This window comes from Panicum hallii, chromosome 7, assembly GCF_002211085.1.
Source record: "Panicum hallii strain FIL2 chromosome 7, PHallii_v3.1, whole genome shotgun sequence".
Classification (NCBI taxonomy): Eukaryota; Viridiplantae; Streptophyta; class Magnoliopsida; order Poales; family Poaceae; genus Panicum; species Panicum hallii.
In genome coordinates, this window is record NC_038048.1 from 47,375,507 (window position 1) to 47,392,215 (window position 16,709).

The window sequence follows — 16,709 nt, forward strand, 5'->3', positions numbered from 1 at the left end:
AGGGTAACCGTGAATGTTCAAAAACTCTGAAAATACCATGGTATTGAGAAACTACTGTTTAAGAAACTTCATTAATAGTTTGTGGTACACAAACAATCCAAGATATTTGATACCATGTTATTTTTAGAAACCATGATATTGTCTCAAACACTCCAAAGTATTTGATACTATAGTATCTATATGAATATATGTACATTGTATTAAGGTGATATCGACTGTTACACCACGGGCACGGACCTAGTATGATATAAGTGAGCTTATAGCCAGGTGATTTGGTACTATATATGGGAGTTAGTAACCGATATAGCTAGCTAGGTTTATTAAGAAATTTAAGCCAATGGAGAATGGTAGGCAGTTAACTTATACTTCAACAACTCTCTATCTCTCGCTCTTACCGTTCCTCTCACTCACAGCACACTCCATCAAGTAATAGCTCAATACGGTGGGAGGATGTCAATTTTTGGCATCTTGTTGATTACTATTTCGAGCTCATTGACAGATAGGTTGATTTGGAAAATAAGGTCAGTTTGAGCTGCGATGATCTCGAGTCCAAATGTGTTACATACAAGATAATCAGATGTTCCAACAACCAATTCATGATGTTGCCTATTGTACTTTTTGTTTGATTCACATCCCTCTTCTCTTGTTGAGGATTTTTTTCCATCCTTTTTCATATAAGTTTGGAAGATGTTGCAACCATTATTGTTCAATGTGGTATATTTTTATCGTAATGTTGTAACAAAAATTATTGAATGTAACGGTGGCTTTATTTTAATTTTGCGATTGTGAATTTGTCCTGTTGCAACCATGTAAATTGTTGCATCGTATACATGGATATAGAGTTGTTGAATATCGTAATAATGTATTGTGGATGTAGCAATAGCATTTTTTTTCAATATTGCAGTTGATTGGGTGGCATGCATTATGTTTAGGATTAGAAAACTCAATTTTGAAGGATCAAAAATATTTTTGTGCCATTTTCTGCCGAGATTGGTCATGGAGATGAACCCCATTATGAATGCCTACAAGAAATTAAAAAATATTGTGTGTAGCAAGATGTAATGTTATGTTGGGAATTTTCTTCCTTAAAAATAGAGGTCGGGCTGGGATCAGACAGGGCCGAAAAAAGCTCAGTTAATTTTGGGCCTTGAAAATCATGAGCGGTCTATTCCTGGGCAACTTCGGGCTGAATTTTTGAACCTGGATTTGGCCGGCCTAAATTCATTTCGGGCTTCCCACTCTTTTTAATAAAAATAATTCAATTAAGTAGTCGGTCTAGGCTCAAACCAAGCTTGGCCTAGTTTCAATTAAATTGTATTGGTCGGGCCTAAAATGCTTAGATATACTTGGAATTAGATACATACAATAAGTTATTTTTGTGCACCTTATTTGACCTTGCGAACATTGACTTTTAATGTACATGGTGTTTTCCATTTTGTGATTGTTAGAGCATCAGGTGGAAAATTTCCCACGAATGTTTGGGTGATAGCAGTGCTATTGGTTAAATTATTTGCATGTGTCTTGGTTTGAAGCTTATTTCCATTTTAATTGAAACGTGCATCTGACACCCATCTTTGACGATGACACGTATATTTTTAGAGTGCCTCCTCGGTTACTTGATAGCACTTCTTGTACTTGTAATCTTTATCATTCGAAGGTTGTTTTAGTTTGATTGAAAAGATGTGCCACCTATTTTTCATAGTTGATATGGCAATCAATAAGATACTCGGGAAAAATTGAAGATAGAAAATACACATTTTCATGATAAAAAAAGGATAAAAAGGCAATCACAGAAATATGGGTTGATACTTGATCGACTTTTAACTTGAGAGAAATACAAAAATAAGAGAAAATTTCCACATTAATTCTCGAGTTGCCACGAGAGAATTATGTGTATCTTAAATCAAGCCCTTATCCTCTCTTCCCCAGCTCTACTCTCGTTATTTTTCAGTACTTGTCAAGCTGCATCCTGTAACTTGTGTTGTTATTTTATAGAGTTCTGTAATTGAACGGTAGCGATCAGTCCCCCGCTCTTCATTGTTCTTATTGTTATCACCATGGAGCGCCTCTTGTTCATCCTCTTCCTCCGCATCATCACCATTGAGTGCATCTTCATTGTCTTCCTCCTCCTTGCCATCACCATAGTGTACCTCATCCTTCTCATCATCACCATGCCACTCGTCTTCATCATGTTCCTTGTTGACATCACCATATATCATTCCTTTCTCATCCTCTTCACCATCTAGACAGTGTCAAACCCCATAGGTCATTCACTTAGCAAGAATGTGGCAAGAGGCATAACATGGCACCTCACCAACGACAATTACAATAGCAAACGTTACCATTACATGGCAATTCCAATGACAATATAGTAAAACATGTCAAAGCGATGGAGGTCGGGATGTTTGGTTAAAGGGGAAATGTTATGAAGGCTATAAAATGAGTGGTTGAAAAACATATAGTTGCTAGCTGTTGGTGCATGAGGCAACTGACCAAACACAAGATATTGGGACGAGGGGTTAGACCAGTGCCTCATCACTCATCAGTCACTAGTGCGTAAAGCTGTAAACCAAGCCTTGTTGCTAGCCAAACATAAGGCGGTAAGATAAAAAACAAGATCCCATACCTCGTCACACTAATCATAGTTGCATGAGCCTAACCTCATTGGATGTTAAAAATAACCGGTAATCTAAACCAAATATAACTTAGGAGAGGATGATTCTAAACCCTTTCTAGCTTCATGCCCTTCAATCAGTGTTTTCCATTGGTAGATTTGGGTACGAGGGTGTCTAGGGTTTAGCAGAGGGGATTGAAGAGTTGGAATCACTAGATGTAACTTCGGGCAAAGAGTTTTTTTTAATCTAGGTTTAGGCCTTCTTGTGGGATAAAAACCCTGGTCCCACTTTAGTGGTATGTATAGAAAAAGAGATCATCCTGCTCGGCCAACCCAGAGCTTCCCTTGATATATCCTATATATCTTGGAGAGAGATCTAGGCCTACTTTAAATACAATTCTTTAATACTCCTGATGTACTACTCCACCTACCCCTCCCCTGACAATTGGTCTAGGCTGCACCCTATGATGTGACACGACATTGTTGCATGCCTTGAGACTGTCTTGAACGGGCCGAGGCCTCTATGCTTGCTAGCCTGACAGGGGAAGGTAACGACGTGGAGTACCATGTGACGAGTACTGTGTCCCATCGCTCGCATTTAATGTACATGACAGGAACGTAGGCATCTACCATAGACCAGCTGTGCCCTCCCATTAGGTGTTGGGCCAACCTGCATGCTATGGGGAAAGGTGCCGTTTGGTTTTGCTCACAGGGGCCTTGAATGGTAGGGTGGGCCATTTTGAGGGTGCTTGGGAGTGGGCTTTCCTGCTCATGGTCGGATGATGGCCATCTCGAGGCTGCTCGGGAGTGGGCCACTCGTCACCCTAGTTGTAGTCGGATGTGTGCCATCTCAAGATTGAATATTTTGGAATGATCCTCCTTAGTCATGGTTGGATGTGGTCCATCCTGAGGGTCCTTGGGAAGGCCTACACATTGGCTCCTACAATGTACCAGTGGAAAATACGAGTATGTGTCCCATCGCTCCATTAATGTACATGACAAACGTAGGCATCTACCATAGACCAGCTGTGCCCTCCATTAGGTGTTGGCCAACCTGCATGCTATGGGAAGGTGCCGTTTGGTTTTGCTCACAGGGGCCTTGAATGGTAGGGTGGGCCATTTTGAGGGTGCTTGGGAGTGGGCTTTCCTGCTCATGGTCGGATGATGGCCATCTCGAGGCTGTCGGAGTGGGCCACTCGTCACCCTAGTTGTAGGGATGTGGCCATCTCAAGATTGAATATTTTGGAATGATCCTCCTTAGTCATGGTTGGATGTGAGGTGGAATGGCCTACCTTGGTCTTATTCGGAAAAGTATTTTGCTCATCACAAGGTCTACCACCATACAGTTTGCCTCGTATATATGTACTATTTTTGAGGTGGATTCTTGTACACAAGTAAGGCACCCAATTCCATTATATTGGCACCCTTCCACTTAGAGGTGAGTGCAAAAAATATAATTGTGTGTATGGGGTGGGGTGGGGGGGTGCGCATGTATTGGGGGAGGGGAGATCTCTACCAGTCTAGCCGTTGGCCTTTACGGGTGTTTGAGGCACTCATCCCCCTCTCTTGCATTTAATATCCGCCCCTACTCCTACTTATGGAAAGGCAATTGGAGATGCGTAAGGATGGCAACAGGGCAGGTTCGGATCGGGTGGAGTGTCTGGGCACCCAAAATCAAAATCCGAACTTAAAACCCGAATCCGCCCTGAACACCGATTCAGGTGAAAATCCAAACCCAAAACCAAAACCCGCAAATCTTCAAAACCCGACGGATAATTTGAAACCCGATTTTTTTTACAAACCAGCAAAGACAACATAAGAGTATATGAGAACATAAAAATTAGCAAAAGCAAGGAAGTAGCTTGCAAATAAATATAGATATATTATTCATCCAAGTTACAAAACTATAGACCATGAAAGTAGAAGTAAAAGCATCAAAAGAACAAGAGAATGAGGGTTGAAGGATAAGGATTTTAGGCTTATATACTTAGGGTTGCTAGGTGGGCTTCTAGTGGGCTGAATGTTTCAGGACTTAGTGGAGCTCTATGGGTGAATTTAAGAATCCACCCTAAACCTGCAGTATTTCGAGTATCCGAACCCGCATATCCGTAGGTGAAAACCAGGAACCGAAACCGAAACCCGCGGATATCCGCCCCGAACCCGATCCGCTGCCATATTTAGAGATGCACCATGGCTTAGGTGATGCTTTGTATACAAAATTCCAAACTAATTTTCAAACCTATTTAAAGTTCCATATAGGCATTTAGCAAATAGATGCAAATACTTACGACGTGAAGTCTGGCCCTCTCCCTCGCATTTTTGGTCTCCTGTTCCTTCCATTTTCAATCTACTTGCTAAGCAAGGAAGCTGTGGTGGGTAATAAGATTGTTACTATGCACGTCAACACATAAGTAGAATTTCAGGACTCATAAAATAACAAAGACCTAAAAAATATGTAATGCAAGAATTTAATTGCAAATATAGTATACGAGGAGAATTACCATATCTGTGCACCTGTCAAAATAGTACATATCAGTGACACTCATGATTGGTACATGAGCGCCCACAGGTTCTCCGGATGTGAAGTATTGTTCCGCAGACTTCAACGAGCGGAATACTTTTTTAGTAATCGGATCCGTATAAAACTACAAAATCAAATGATGCGATAAGAGAAATAGAACCAACTTAATATTTTTCAATGAATAGGCTCTATATATGCTCCATCTTTCGAAATTTACCGTATCTTTTCTGATGCCATCGCTGCATTTCCTGAATGTAGTTTCCTTGACCCATCCGGGTGGAAGGGAATTGATGCTGAACTCAAGTTGCGCAATGATCTACATGCATGCATGTAACGATGAATGTTAGTTCTTGATAGTGTTGAAGCATTTAATAGACTAGGTTGAGCATGCTGATCCTTACATTATCTTCGCTGCTTGTGTCACAATCTCCATTGACATATTCAGGGAGTTCGGCCTCATCTATGTAGCGTAGTACTTCATTTTTCGATGCAAGCTGCACCCCAGTAGACAGGTGAGTATAAAACTGCAAAAGAAAAATGATATGTTGAAGATTACAAATAATATGATATATATAAAAATCCATTGCTCTTTCACGGATTTAAACTCCAGTCCATGCAACCGCAACTAATCTTTACGCTATTATAAACAAAAACATCCCTGTCGTAACTCTTGCCCACCCACAATCATGCCCCTAGTGTAACTTTAATAACTACAGTAAAATCATATACCATTAGCTAGGAACATAATAATAATGCTAATAAGCAAAAAATAAAACCATTTACGCCCCCCCCCCCCCACCACACCAACACACACAAACACGCACACGCAAACAGTAGTCAGTAGACACATCTCTTCACCTCTTAGTTAGGTAGCAGTAGCTTCCATATTTTGGGATGCAACAGCTAAGGCAAATCGTTTTAGATCTCTAATCTGGAGATTCCCCCCCCCCCCACACACACACACAAAAAACACACAATCATACCCCTGCTGTAACTTGAATAACTGCCGTAAAACACCATGCTTAGCTAGGAATATAAAAAAATAGATGCTTAGCTACGAATATAATAATTACACTACTAGAAAAAGGGGCTTATAATACCAGGTGGTAAGAGTAGTAAACACAACCGGTACTGAGAAGTCACCCTACCCGGCTTTTTCTTTTTCCTTTTTTTTTTTTTTTTTTTTTTTTTTTTTTTTTTTTTTTTTTTTTTTTTTTTTTTTTTTTTTTTTTTTTTTTTCATTTTGGTCCTAAAGTACGTATTTTTTGATACGATTTTTTTTTCTATGTTTACTACTGTGATATTCAACTAATAGCATGCAGCACCAACCACACATATCAGCTAACCTTTACAGTATTGTGAAAAAAAGTAATTGCAGAATCTTTTTTTTCCTTTTTACCTTGAACATTTTGCTGAAGTTCTCACCCCCGGCCCTGATCTCGAGCACCCACCCGTGCTTTTGCCTGAGCCACGCGTACTTCCCCTGCACAACATGCATTTCGCAACGGTGAGATTCGCAGACCATCCACGTCTGAATCCCATGTACAAAAATCTCAGCAAAAGAACACATCTACAGCGTGCGGCTCACTCACCTGCAGGGTGGTCTTGTCCTGGAGCGTCTCTTTTCCGGCGATGGCACGCTCCATCCCGTCGGAGCAGCAGTAGTCCAGCACCTCCCTCATCATGGCGAACTTGAGGCCGCTCACCGGGCAGATGTAGGCCTGCAGATCATCATATGCACGCGAACGAACAAGGAAGTTAGCTCACGGCCGGCCGGCCCAGGCCAGAGATCGATCATCTGGTCGCTTGCAGCAGGTGGAATCGTAAACCCTAACGCGCGCAACCAGTAAGCCAGGCCATTTGGAGGTATGCAAGCAGCATGCTGGCGGCGGGCGACGAGCACGCGGGGGGGGGGGGGGGGGGGGGTGGACACGCAGGCTGGCCGCGCGGCAGGCTGCCATGAACGCGCGCAAGACGACGACACATGGGCGCGGCGGGAGCACACGACTAGCTACAAGACCAAGATCGGCGAGTAAGGAACGGACTAGGACGTACCGTCGCCTTGAAGGTGCCGTCGCGCTCGTAGTACCCCTCTATCTCGAATCCGTCGGGGAGCCAGCTCGGCGTCTCGATCCCGTCGCCGTCGTTGGACCCCTCCGCCACCGCCACCGGGGCCTGCTCGTCCTTTGCACCCTGGACAGCGGCAACCGGCGCCGCGGCCGGCTCCTTCTCGTCGTCGGAGATCAGGATCGGCGACGATGGGCGGCTCATGTCCGTCGATGCCAGCCGGCCTCTCTCAACGCGGAACACGAGCAGAGAGAGGAGAGAAACAGGGTGCGAAATGGAAACTGCTAGATGTTTTTTTTTCGAGGGATGGTTGTTTGTTTAAAAGGCTGGCGAGAGCGAGAACCCTTTAAAAAAAAAGGCTGGCGAGACGTTAGCTCCAAGCAGCAGTTCGAGAGGCTGTTTGGATCGGCCGCCATAACTGTGGCGGAAAATATGTGGCGTGGCGTCTTAGGCAGGCATCCAAACAACCCTTCAGTTTCCTAATTACCTTTTTGTTCCTATTATAAATAATAAATAATAGTTATTAATCACTATCATATTTATATCTATCTATCTCTATATTATATAGAACGATTTTTTCTAAAATATTTCTTATCTTAATATATTTACTTATACCCCCCCACGTTGAACCCATTAGCAGGTTAAGAGAGGGTGGAAGTTTTTGAGAAGGAAAAAAACAATATTATGCTTGTGTCATTTTCCCTCCACATTTTTCACCGTGAATTTCTCGCTTACCGGCCCCCACCCACATTCCCGATCCGCTTTCACCGTCCACGAAAGTATCTGCAAAATCCCTGCGACTGGTTATTACGTTTGCTGCTTTTCTCCCACACACGTCGCAGGCATGTGATTGGTAAAAAGTAGGGGTGTACATTTATTTTAAATATTTGTACTTCTTAAAGAGTTTAAATATTTAAACTAAAAATGTTGGAGGTGTATATGAGGATGATCCATTTGCACTCGTAGGCTATCGAGACCTTCTAGAAAAAAGCTGGAAAGACGACTACTCCATACATCAGTTTCAGTTTGCCAGCTATTTTTTTTCCTATTATAAATATATAAATAGTAGTCATTAATGTCTGCCTATATATATATATATTACGAACGTGATTGGGGTGGTGGCGTCAGACGACTAAGCATGGCGCATCCTCAAAATACGCTTCTACGCATCGAAGACGCTTTCTCGGCATCCTGGCAGTGGCAGGGCCCCACTTCCTGGCACACAGTCACAGCGGTCTCATCTGACGTGGCGCGCAGTCGTCGGCACGACCGCCGCCTCTCCATCCATGATCCATCCGGCTCGAGGAGAGTGACGACCTGCGGTCAGCCCCTCCGCTCCCCGTCCTCCCCACGCAGATCCCGACGCCGACGCCGACGCCTTGCCCGCGACGACTCCACAGTCCACATCCACACGCTAAGCGGGGCGGGGCGCATGCGCATCTAGATCCGCGCCGCCAACCTGACCATTCGAACCAACGCCATCTCCTACCCGGGGTTCGGGCGCCGTTGTTATTACCACGCTGCTTCGTCCTCTGCTGCTCGTAGTCGTAGCGGAGGCAGTAGCCGGAGGAGCGGGCGGTTGGCGATGGCTGCGGCGGCGAGGAATGCGGGCGTCCTCGCGCTCTTCGACGTTGACGGCACCCTCACGTTGCCGCGCAAGGTAGCCGCGAGTTCCCCTTCCTGGATCTGTTTTGCTTTTTTGTTGGGGTGTTAAATCGTTGCCTGCCCCGCGCCGTTTTTGTGAAATAATCTCGTGCTTCTCTGGGACAGGTGGTGACGCCTGAGATGCTAGAGTTCATGAAGCAGCTGCGCCAGGTGAGAATTGAGATCGCACATCCTCCTACTCCTTGATGCTGTTCTGGTATGAAGGAGAATTACAGTGTCGTTTCATTTTGGGAGCAGCATGTCACTGTGGGCGTGGTGGGCGGATCCGATCTGGTGAAGATTACAGAGCAGCTCGGCAGAACTGGTCTGGAATGTGCACACTCAACTTTGGCCACGATCTGTTGTTGACCAGAAATTGCACATTGTTGCTAAACCTTGCAAGGTGATGTTGAATTTGTCTGGTTTTTCCCCTTTTTGCAGTTATTACGGACTACGATTACGTCTTCTCCGAAAATGGCCTCGTTGCACACAAGAACGGAGAGCTAATTGGAACTCAAGTAAGTCTTTGGGCACCGCGAGCATACTGTCTTGTATCCAGTGACGGGCTGAATCTGAGATCAACAAATTTTGTTGCAAGGAAATGTTAGTAAAGAAAGCAAAATCAAGTTACTGACTGGGCCTGCTACTTAGTAGAATATCTGACTTCTCTAGGTTCTTGTATATGCTGATACCGAACTTTTTCTTTCTGCAGAGTTTGAAATCATTTCTCGGAGAAGACAAGCTGAAGGTGAGCCTATGTGGTGTATTCACTTTCTTTCACTGATTCCATTGATCCAATATCAGGCTTGCTAAAGTTTTGCATATGTTTCTCAGGAATTCATTAACTTCACCCTTCATTACATTGCTGACTTGGATATCCCAATTAAAAGGTTGGTGAAGAACCCTATTAAATAACTCTGTTCTGCACTAGCTCAGTGATCATTACTGACCACTTACTGAATGTTTGCTCAGGGGTACCTTCATAGAGTTCCGAAGTGGAATGATTAATGTTTCTCCGATAGGGAGAAACTGTAGTCAAGAAGAACGTGATGAATTTGAGAAGTATGATAAGGTATGAATCCTTTACTAGAAATCAGTAACCTTTATTAGTCGGAGGTGGAAAGTTATCAAAGATACATGAATGGAAACAACGGATTTCCTGCAGGTGCATAACATTCGACCTAAAATGGTATCCGTGCTTCGTGAAAAGTTTGCTCACTTGAACTTGACATTTTCTATTGGAGGGCAGATTAGTTTTGATGTGAGTCTCCTAGAATTGTGTACATATTTCTTTTTCAAAAATAATTGGAATAGTGATAATTACTACTGATGCACTAAAATTACAGGTATTTCCCCAAGGTTGGGACAAAACATACTGCTTGAGATATCTAGAGGAATTTCAAGAAATTCATTTCTTTGGGGATAAGACCTACAAGGTGATATGTCGGCCTTATTAGTATCTTATCATATAAAAGTATTTAATTTGTTTGTGTGGATGTGTAGCTTCTTGTTAGGACCCCAAAATAGTGCATTTCGATATATGTTTTCTTTTCCAAGCCACTGGTATATATTTTTATGTTATTGTTTCATTTTCTGGCTAGTGACCACCAGCTTAATTGTAACATGGTCTGTGTTGGATAATTTCTTTGACAAATTCTTCTCTTCCATTGAATAGGGTGGCAATGATTATGAGATATTTGAATCTGAAAGAACAGTTGGCCATACAGGTATGCTGGTTGTATGACAGAGGCTAATATTCCCATGCTTATGAATTTGCAATGTCACCTAACAGAAATGGAGATCTTTTTACTTCTTAGTAAATAAAAAGAGATTGGAAACGAGAACATCAGTGGAAAATCACATGTCAGTACCCAAGAGGATAGGTATCAGCGTAACAATGAAGTATACGAAGATGCAACTAGCACAAAATGAGTAGTTGCCGGTCAACTTTTATTAATACCAGTTGATAACAGTGAATCAGTGATCTGATCAAACTTATTGGGGACTTTTCCATTGTTAATATGTTGCATGAAATTTTGGCTCCAGAGCTTAATTTTACTGTCAGAAACGATAACTTTTTGATCATCATAGTAGCTGCATCACAATTGATATTTACCCACCTTTGCTGTTGTTCATATGCTGATTCAATATCATTTTCATTTGCAGTTACCAGCCCTGATGACACGGCACAGCAGTGCAGATCTTTGTTCATGTCAAAGTGATCTCCAGCTTATTTACAACACATTCATTCACTCCAAATTTATCATGTACCCAAGTATAAGATAATGGCCTAGCAGATCTTTCATTGAAAGCATCTTTTTGCATTTTTCTTGATGGCCACATCACATGCCACCATTTTTTTTTTTGCTTCCAAGTCCAAACCGATTGTACTGCTTCATTCACAGATTTTCAGACTGCATGTGTACACTTCATGAAAATAAATGAGAATTACCTATTTTACTGTACCCTGGGCTTGAGTGCATCCTGACACTATGGAGGATGTAAGACGATAATTATGCATTGCCTTTGTTGGCTATTATCTGCTACAATCACAAAATCTTAGCGCAAGGCATCTGAAAGCAACCGCCGGAAGAGCCTTTCAGCTGCTTAAAATGCTTTGGATGGAACCTATCAGCCAGTTGTTTGTATGGAAGCATACTGAATTTTTTTTTTTACCGTCTCAAAACAAAATCGGTTTGCAGTATTCGACTGAACTATGATACTTCGCATAGATCCTTTGTAATCGTGTGAAGCGGACGGGAGCTTTTGACAGCTAAGTAGAGCTGGGCGACAGTCACGGAACTGAAGCAGCACTCCCTGCTGAAAGAACCGTTAAAATATGCTGTTTGCTGGGAAGGAAAATCACTACGAAATTATCATGAACTAATATATATTTTTTTAAAAAAGGATACCCATCACGAGAACATATAGATTAGGTGAACCCAACAACATTTAAGAAGCACACGCATGCACTCATCTCTTGAACACATTGGAGAAATGTTGTACTGAATTTCCCAGAAAACCCAAGGATGCTTAACTGAACAAATAAGTATCTCCAATACACCAACAAGCAACGCACATGGCACATCCATTGCATACCAGTAACAGCACATCGAGATAACATTTAACTTCAGTCAAGCATCTAAATTCTAAACTCGATAGGTCATCACTTGGCACCATAGGCAACCATGCGAAGAAGCCATTCTCTGTTAAAATCACAACCTCCACTAACATTGTTTTCCAACGGCCATAATCTAAGTACTTAACTAAGCTACTAAGGTTAGGATACAGCTTCTTCCATGAGGGAGAACTGTAGTCTATTGAAGTCTAATCTTCCCCAAAACACATTTATACGAAGAGCAACCTGCTAATTTATATCAAACTACAGGTAGCCTGATGCAGATGATTGTTAAGTTAGACAACCGAACTTTCTTTCTTGCTCCCATCTGAATGTGCCAAAAGAACCTTTGAGCAAGCTTGAGAAGGATTCATCACAGGGGCATCTTTCTTGTGAACAGCATGAGGCTCAAAGCCAGGTGGACCAGTCCACACAGTTGCATCTTTCTTGGCTATAGCAGGAGGCTCAAAGCCAGGTGGACCTGTCCACACAGAGGCATCTTTCGTCACGACAGCATGGGGCTCAATGCCAGGTGGACAAATCCAACCTTCCAACTGAGAACGATCAGAAACAACAGTGTGTGACACAGAAGATGAACCAACCGGTTCAGATCCAGGCGGGCCTTCTAGCTGAGATGTTTGATCAGCAGCAGTTCCAGATTCAGTACCTTGTCCCTGGTACACGGTCGGCGTGTTGTATGAGGATTCACCATAATAGTATGGGGTGTATGCGGATTCACCATAATAGTATGGCCAGTGTGATGCTGGGATCCCAACAGCCATCCTCGACAGATCAGGGGAAGTGAAGTAGGAGTAGAAATGTGCCATGTCGCTGACCATATCACCCAGCTGAACACCTGCTATTCTAACTGACAACACATACCCCTCCAATGGGTAACCATTCATGTGAGTAATCGCAACAGCAGCAGAGTAAGCATCGGCAAATTTGACAAATCCAAATCCCTTGCTGACACCAGTGAACTTATCCACAACTACTTTTGCTCGAGTGATTTGGCCACATGGCAGGAAAAGTTCAATCAAATGCTCAGTAGTGACATATGGTGGGAGGTGGCACACGTATAGGTTAGTCATGTCAATTTCTTTGTGCGCATTTGTGGCTGCATCAGATTCTGCAGGAAGCCCTGCTACTCTCACAGCTAGGGTGCTTCCTCCAATCTGGTAACCATCCAAATGTTGGATTGCGGCAGCAGCAGCAGAAGCATCAGCATACCTAATCATGCCATACCCAGGTATATCAAACTTCTTAGCTTGAACAATTTCTCCGTATGGGCAAAAAAGCTGAACTAGCTGATCACAGGCCACAGCTGATGGAACCCTGCCAACATACAGATTGGCCATGTCTATTTCTTTTACGAGCTTGCTACCTGACTGCGAACAACCAGAGTCTACTGCATTGACTGGACAAGGCTCTGATCCCTTGACTACTAGCCTCTTTCCTTCAATCATATATCCATCCATGAGTTGGACAGCCTTGGTTGCTGAGTTTGTATCTGCATATAGCACAAGACTATACTCCACCTTCATCACCACTCTGTCAATCTGACCAAAGGGTATGAAAAGTCTAACAAGCTTATCAGCAGTAATGGACTGCGGAAGGTTGGTGACGTAAAGTCTACACTTTTTGATTTCTGGAGAGACATTTGTTACCGAGTGTGGTGGATGCTGTGAAACTGAGCTGGACTCCGATGGAGAAAGACCAGCAACTCTGACCAAGATCGTTTCCCCTTCAATCAGTGCTCCATTCATCAATGCGACTGCCTCGGCAGCACAATGAGAATCAGAAAATTTGACAAATCCGTATCCTTTACTTGAATTATTGGTTTGTTCCACCACCCGCGCATGGGTGATCTTACCAAATGGCAGGAAAAGCTCCACCAACTTGGCAGTGCTCATGGACGAGGGGAGGTTATAGACATATAGATTAGACATGTCAATCTCTCTGAGGGTCCTATTTTCAGCATGTGATTCCACAGGTGAGCTTGATGGTCTAAGAGGCATAACAGATACTAGAACCTCTATCTTCTTCCCCTCAACCAGACGTCCGTTCAACTGCATAACGGCTAGTGCTGCATCGTGGGCATCAGAGAACTTCACAAAGCCATATCCTTTACTTAATCCTGTCGTGTAATCCATGGCTACCTTTGCACTAGTGACTTGCCCATAAGGTACAAAAAGTTCGAGCAATTTGTCCTTATTCATGAGCAAGGGAAGGTTGCGGACATACAGTTTACTTGTGTCTGTTTCTTTTGTGGGTTGATGAGCAGTCTCTGATACAGCATGAACAGATGGATTGGATCCTGATGATGAAGCATCAGCCACTCTGACCTCTAGCATCTTTCCCTCGATCATGCGTCCATTCATGCGTTTAATAGCTTCAGCAGCATAACAAGGATCAGAATACTCCACAAAGCCATATCCCTTGCTCACACCAGTGAAGCAATCATCCGCAACTCTAGATCTAACAATTCTTCCAAATGGTAGAAATAGTTCGATGAGCTTGTGAGAAGCCACGGAAGGTGGTAGGTTACCCACAAACAAATTAGTGCCACCCCCTTCTTTCAGCTTTCCCCCATCATGGGGTGAAGAAAATGAGTGTTCTTGTCTCTTACACAGGTGCTTGTCCTGGTCATCAGATTGAGCTTTCCTTTTCTCTATGGTAGCAGCAGCAAAACTTTCAGTACTGTATGTATAACAAGATACATCAGCAGCAAACTTGACAGATAACCGTTTTTTGAACGGCATTGTTTCCTTTTCTTTGGCCACTGATACCTCCTTCTGCACAGAGTTGCTGTGCCTTAGCACTTGTTTCAGCTCTTTCTTACTTTGTCCCTGTTTCAAAGGATGCAAATAGTTGGACTTCTTCTCAACGAATTCATCCTCGTCAGCCATCAGACCATGACATGGCTTAGACTCATACAGCTGCTTCCTGCCAATATTGTTGCCATCAAGCACCAGATTGATGCAAGGCTCTGGATGAGATGAGCCACACTTGCCGCTGCCTTCATCGCTGCAAAGCTCTAGTTTGAAAGGTTCCTCATCTTCAGGCAGAGCTGTGCCATCACAGTGCTCCACATCCTGTGGCTCATCATCATCATCACCGTAGAATTCATATTCATATGGTTCTTCTTCCTCACTGCCTTCCTCATGACCAGCAGCAGCACTCATGCTATCACTCTCCTGCAGCCGACCAATCAAGCCACTTTTCCCCATTCTTGTGCTGACAATTGGTTGATAAAGGAGAAGATTAGCTAGCTGAAAAAAAATGGAGGAAATGTATACCACTGAAGCACAAAAAAAAAACAAGTGTAAAGCAAATAGTGAACAACTAAACATGCAGCATCTTATTAAAAGAAAAACATTGAATTTCAAATGAAAGCTTTGCGATCAACTTCTGCACATCTTGGATTATCAGTTGCATGGTGTGTTCCTGACAAACTAAACACGATCTGCATAACTGATTGATCATGTAAACTTCAAGTATTGGGACAGAAAGAGATAGCAACCAGCTCCTCATGTTTTTGCACAGTTTGCCTTGTTACCAGGTACATAATTGGCTAGGTTGATACTGCAAAATGCGCTATCACTCTATCAGCACAATAGTTTAACGCCATCTGCAGAACCGTTAAATCTTTGAGCAAATAATCAAACTACTAGGGTATAAAAGTAGTTAATCCCACTCCTCTAGTTGCTCCAGAGTCACTAGTATCAAATCTACAGTTCAATCCAACTAAGTTTTTTATATATAATTAATCCATGGCATATGCCTGCTCTTTATCCAACACGAATGCTAACTACAGCCATTTTCCTTCCCCTCCCCTAGTAGTTCTGAGTGTGCGGTGCTCCTGCCTTGAATTTTCTTTTTCTTTCCTTCTTCTTTGTTTAAAACATGATGCTAATCCAAAACCCTACCAAAGATAATAACCAAAAAAAATCAGAGGCATGTAGGTACGACGGTGAGACGGAAAACCCCATGCCATGAAACGCGCCAACGAAAGCAACGCAGGGAGGATCAACCACCCGATTCCTCCCCAATGAGAAAGCAAGCAACGGAGGCAAGAGCAATGGTGGGCTTTGGGGACGAGGTAGCGCGGGGAAATATACCTCCGATCGGAAATGCGAACTTGCGGAAGCGACGGCGCGAGCGATGCAACCGAGAAGGCAGTTTTGTTTGGTTGGAAACCCAAGTTCTCTGCAGCGCGGCTGAGTAGCAGCAGCTGCGAAGGGCTAACAAGAGTGGACGCACGCGCCGAGCAGCAAAAGCATCCGAAGAAGGCGGAGGTGGTGGAAACGGTGGGTGGTTGGTTGGGTGGTGGAGTTGGGGTTTTCTCTGCAATGGAGGGGAGGGGAGAGGAGAGGAGAGAAGGAGAACGGGCAGGGGACGCACTAGTTCACCGGGACGGGAATTGCGTGCAGGCCCTTGGGCTCCGCACTAAGCAAGCAGGCAGGGAAAGTGGAGAAGCGAAGACGCCCTTGTACCAGGGGCTGAATCGCAAAACTGCGCATCAATCTTTTCTTCCCGGGAAATACGGCGGGGTGCAGCCAGAGCCCAGAGGCCAGAGCAGGAGCGTGATGGAAGTGTGTAACGGGATGCACCACACCAATCAGTTTAACCCAGCGAGGTATAGCCGTATTTCTCGTAGATGTTGTCTACAAAAAGTGAGCACAGCAGGTCACCTCTATAATCGCTTTTAGTTGTCATAGTGGATGTGTGTGTAATACATTTTG

At 43.5% G+C, this 16,709-nt stretch overlaps 3 protein-coding genes across 5 annotated transcripts; 1 reads left to right on the forward strand and 2 right to left on the reverse strand.

Annotated features, from left to right (window-relative positions):
• Positions 1 to 1,911: 1,911 nt before the first annotated feature.
• On the reverse strand, positions 1,912 to 7,492 carry LOC112899166. 3 transcript variants are annotated; one of them, XM_025967520.1, is made up of 8 exons: positions 7,191 to 7,492; positions 6,728 to 6,856; positions 6,535 to 6,618; positions 5,537 to 5,629; positions 5,353 to 5,451; positions 5,116 to 5,259; positions 4,903 to 4,981; positions 1,912 to 2,242 (listed from the first exon to the last, which is right to left on the reverse strand). In XM_025967520.1, exons 1-8 carry the CDS (start codon positions 7,404 to 7,406, stop codon positions 1,941 to 1,943), a joined length of 1,146 nt encoding a protein of 381 aa, XP_025823305.1. In that variant the 5' UTR covers positions 7,407 to 7,492; the 3' UTR covers positions 1,912 to 1,940. The 3 variants fall into 3 exon arrangements, with proteins under 3 accessions (XP_025823305.1, XP_025823304.1, XP_025823307.1); XM_025967519.1 differs by having other exon boundaries at positions 5,537 to 5,659; XM_025967522.1 differs by lacking the exon at positions 1,912 to 2,242 and adding an exon at positions 4,577 to 4,782 and having other exon boundaries at positions 5,537 to 5,659.
• A 971-nt stretch (positions 7,493 to 8,463) lies between these two features.
• LOC112901689 (phosphomannomutase) lies at positions 8,464 to 11,312 on the forward strand. Its single transcript, XM_025970648.1, has 11 exons — positions 8,464 to 8,862; positions 8,973 to 9,017; positions 9,105 to 9,171; positions 9,288 to 9,364; positions 9,559 to 9,594; positions 9,681 to 9,736; positions 9,819 to 9,918; positions 10,012 to 10,107; positions 10,193 to 10,282; positions 10,522 to 10,573; positions 11,013 to 11,312. The coding sequence occupies exons 1-11, from the start codon at positions 8,788 to 8,790 to the stop codon at positions 11,066 to 11,068; spliced, it is 750 nt and encodes a 249-aa protein (XP_025826433.1). The 5' UTR covers positions 8,464 to 8,787; the 3' UTR covers positions 11,069 to 11,312.
• Positions 11,313 to 11,997: 685 nt separating this feature from the next.
• LOC112901006 (probable RNA-binding protein 19) lies at positions 11,998 to 16,372 on the reverse strand. The gene is made up of 2 exons (XM_025969805.1): positions 16,086 to 16,372; positions 11,998 to 15,201 (listed from the first exon to the last, which is right to left on the reverse strand). The coding sequence occupies exon 2, from the start codon at positions 15,192 to 15,194 to the stop codon at positions 12,261 to 12,263; it is 2,934 nt and encodes a 977-aa protein (XP_025825590.1). The 5' UTR covers positions 15,195 to 15,201; positions 16,086 to 16,372; the 3' UTR covers positions 11,998 to 12,260.
• Between the last annotated feature and the right edge of the window lie 337 nt (positions 16,373 to 16,709).

Bases quoted from the DNA above. Each gene is read 5' to 3' on its own strand.
- LOC112901006 (XM_025969805.1), bottom strand. From the start codon at position 15,194: ATGGGGAAAAGTGGCTTGATTGGTCGGCTGCAGGAGAGTGATAGCATG.
- LOC112901689 (XM_025970648.1), top strand. From the start codon at position 8,788: ATGGCTGCGGCGGCGAGGAATGCGGGCGTCCTCGCGCTCTTCGACGTT. The intron at 9,172-9,287 runs GTCTGGAATGTG...CCCTTTTTGCAG, and splicing joins AGAGCAGCTCGGCAGAACTG to TTATTACGGACTACGATTAC. The intron at 10,574-11,012 runs GTATGCTGGTTG...TTTCATTTGCAG, and splicing joins AAGAACAGTTGGCCATACAG to TTACCAGCCCTGATGACACG.
- LOC112899166 (XM_025967519.1), bottom strand. From the start codon at position 7,406: ATGAGCCGCCCATCGTCGCCGATCCTGATCTCCGACGACGAGAAGGAG. The intron at 6,857-7,190 runs GTACGTCCTAGT...GATGATCTGCAG, and splicing joins ACGGCACCTTCAAGGCGACG to GCCTACATCTGCCCGGTGAG. The intron at 5,660-6,534 runs GTAAAAAGGAAA...TTTCTTTTGCAG, and splicing joins ACTTCAGCAAAATGTTCAAG to TTTTATACTCACCTGTCTAC.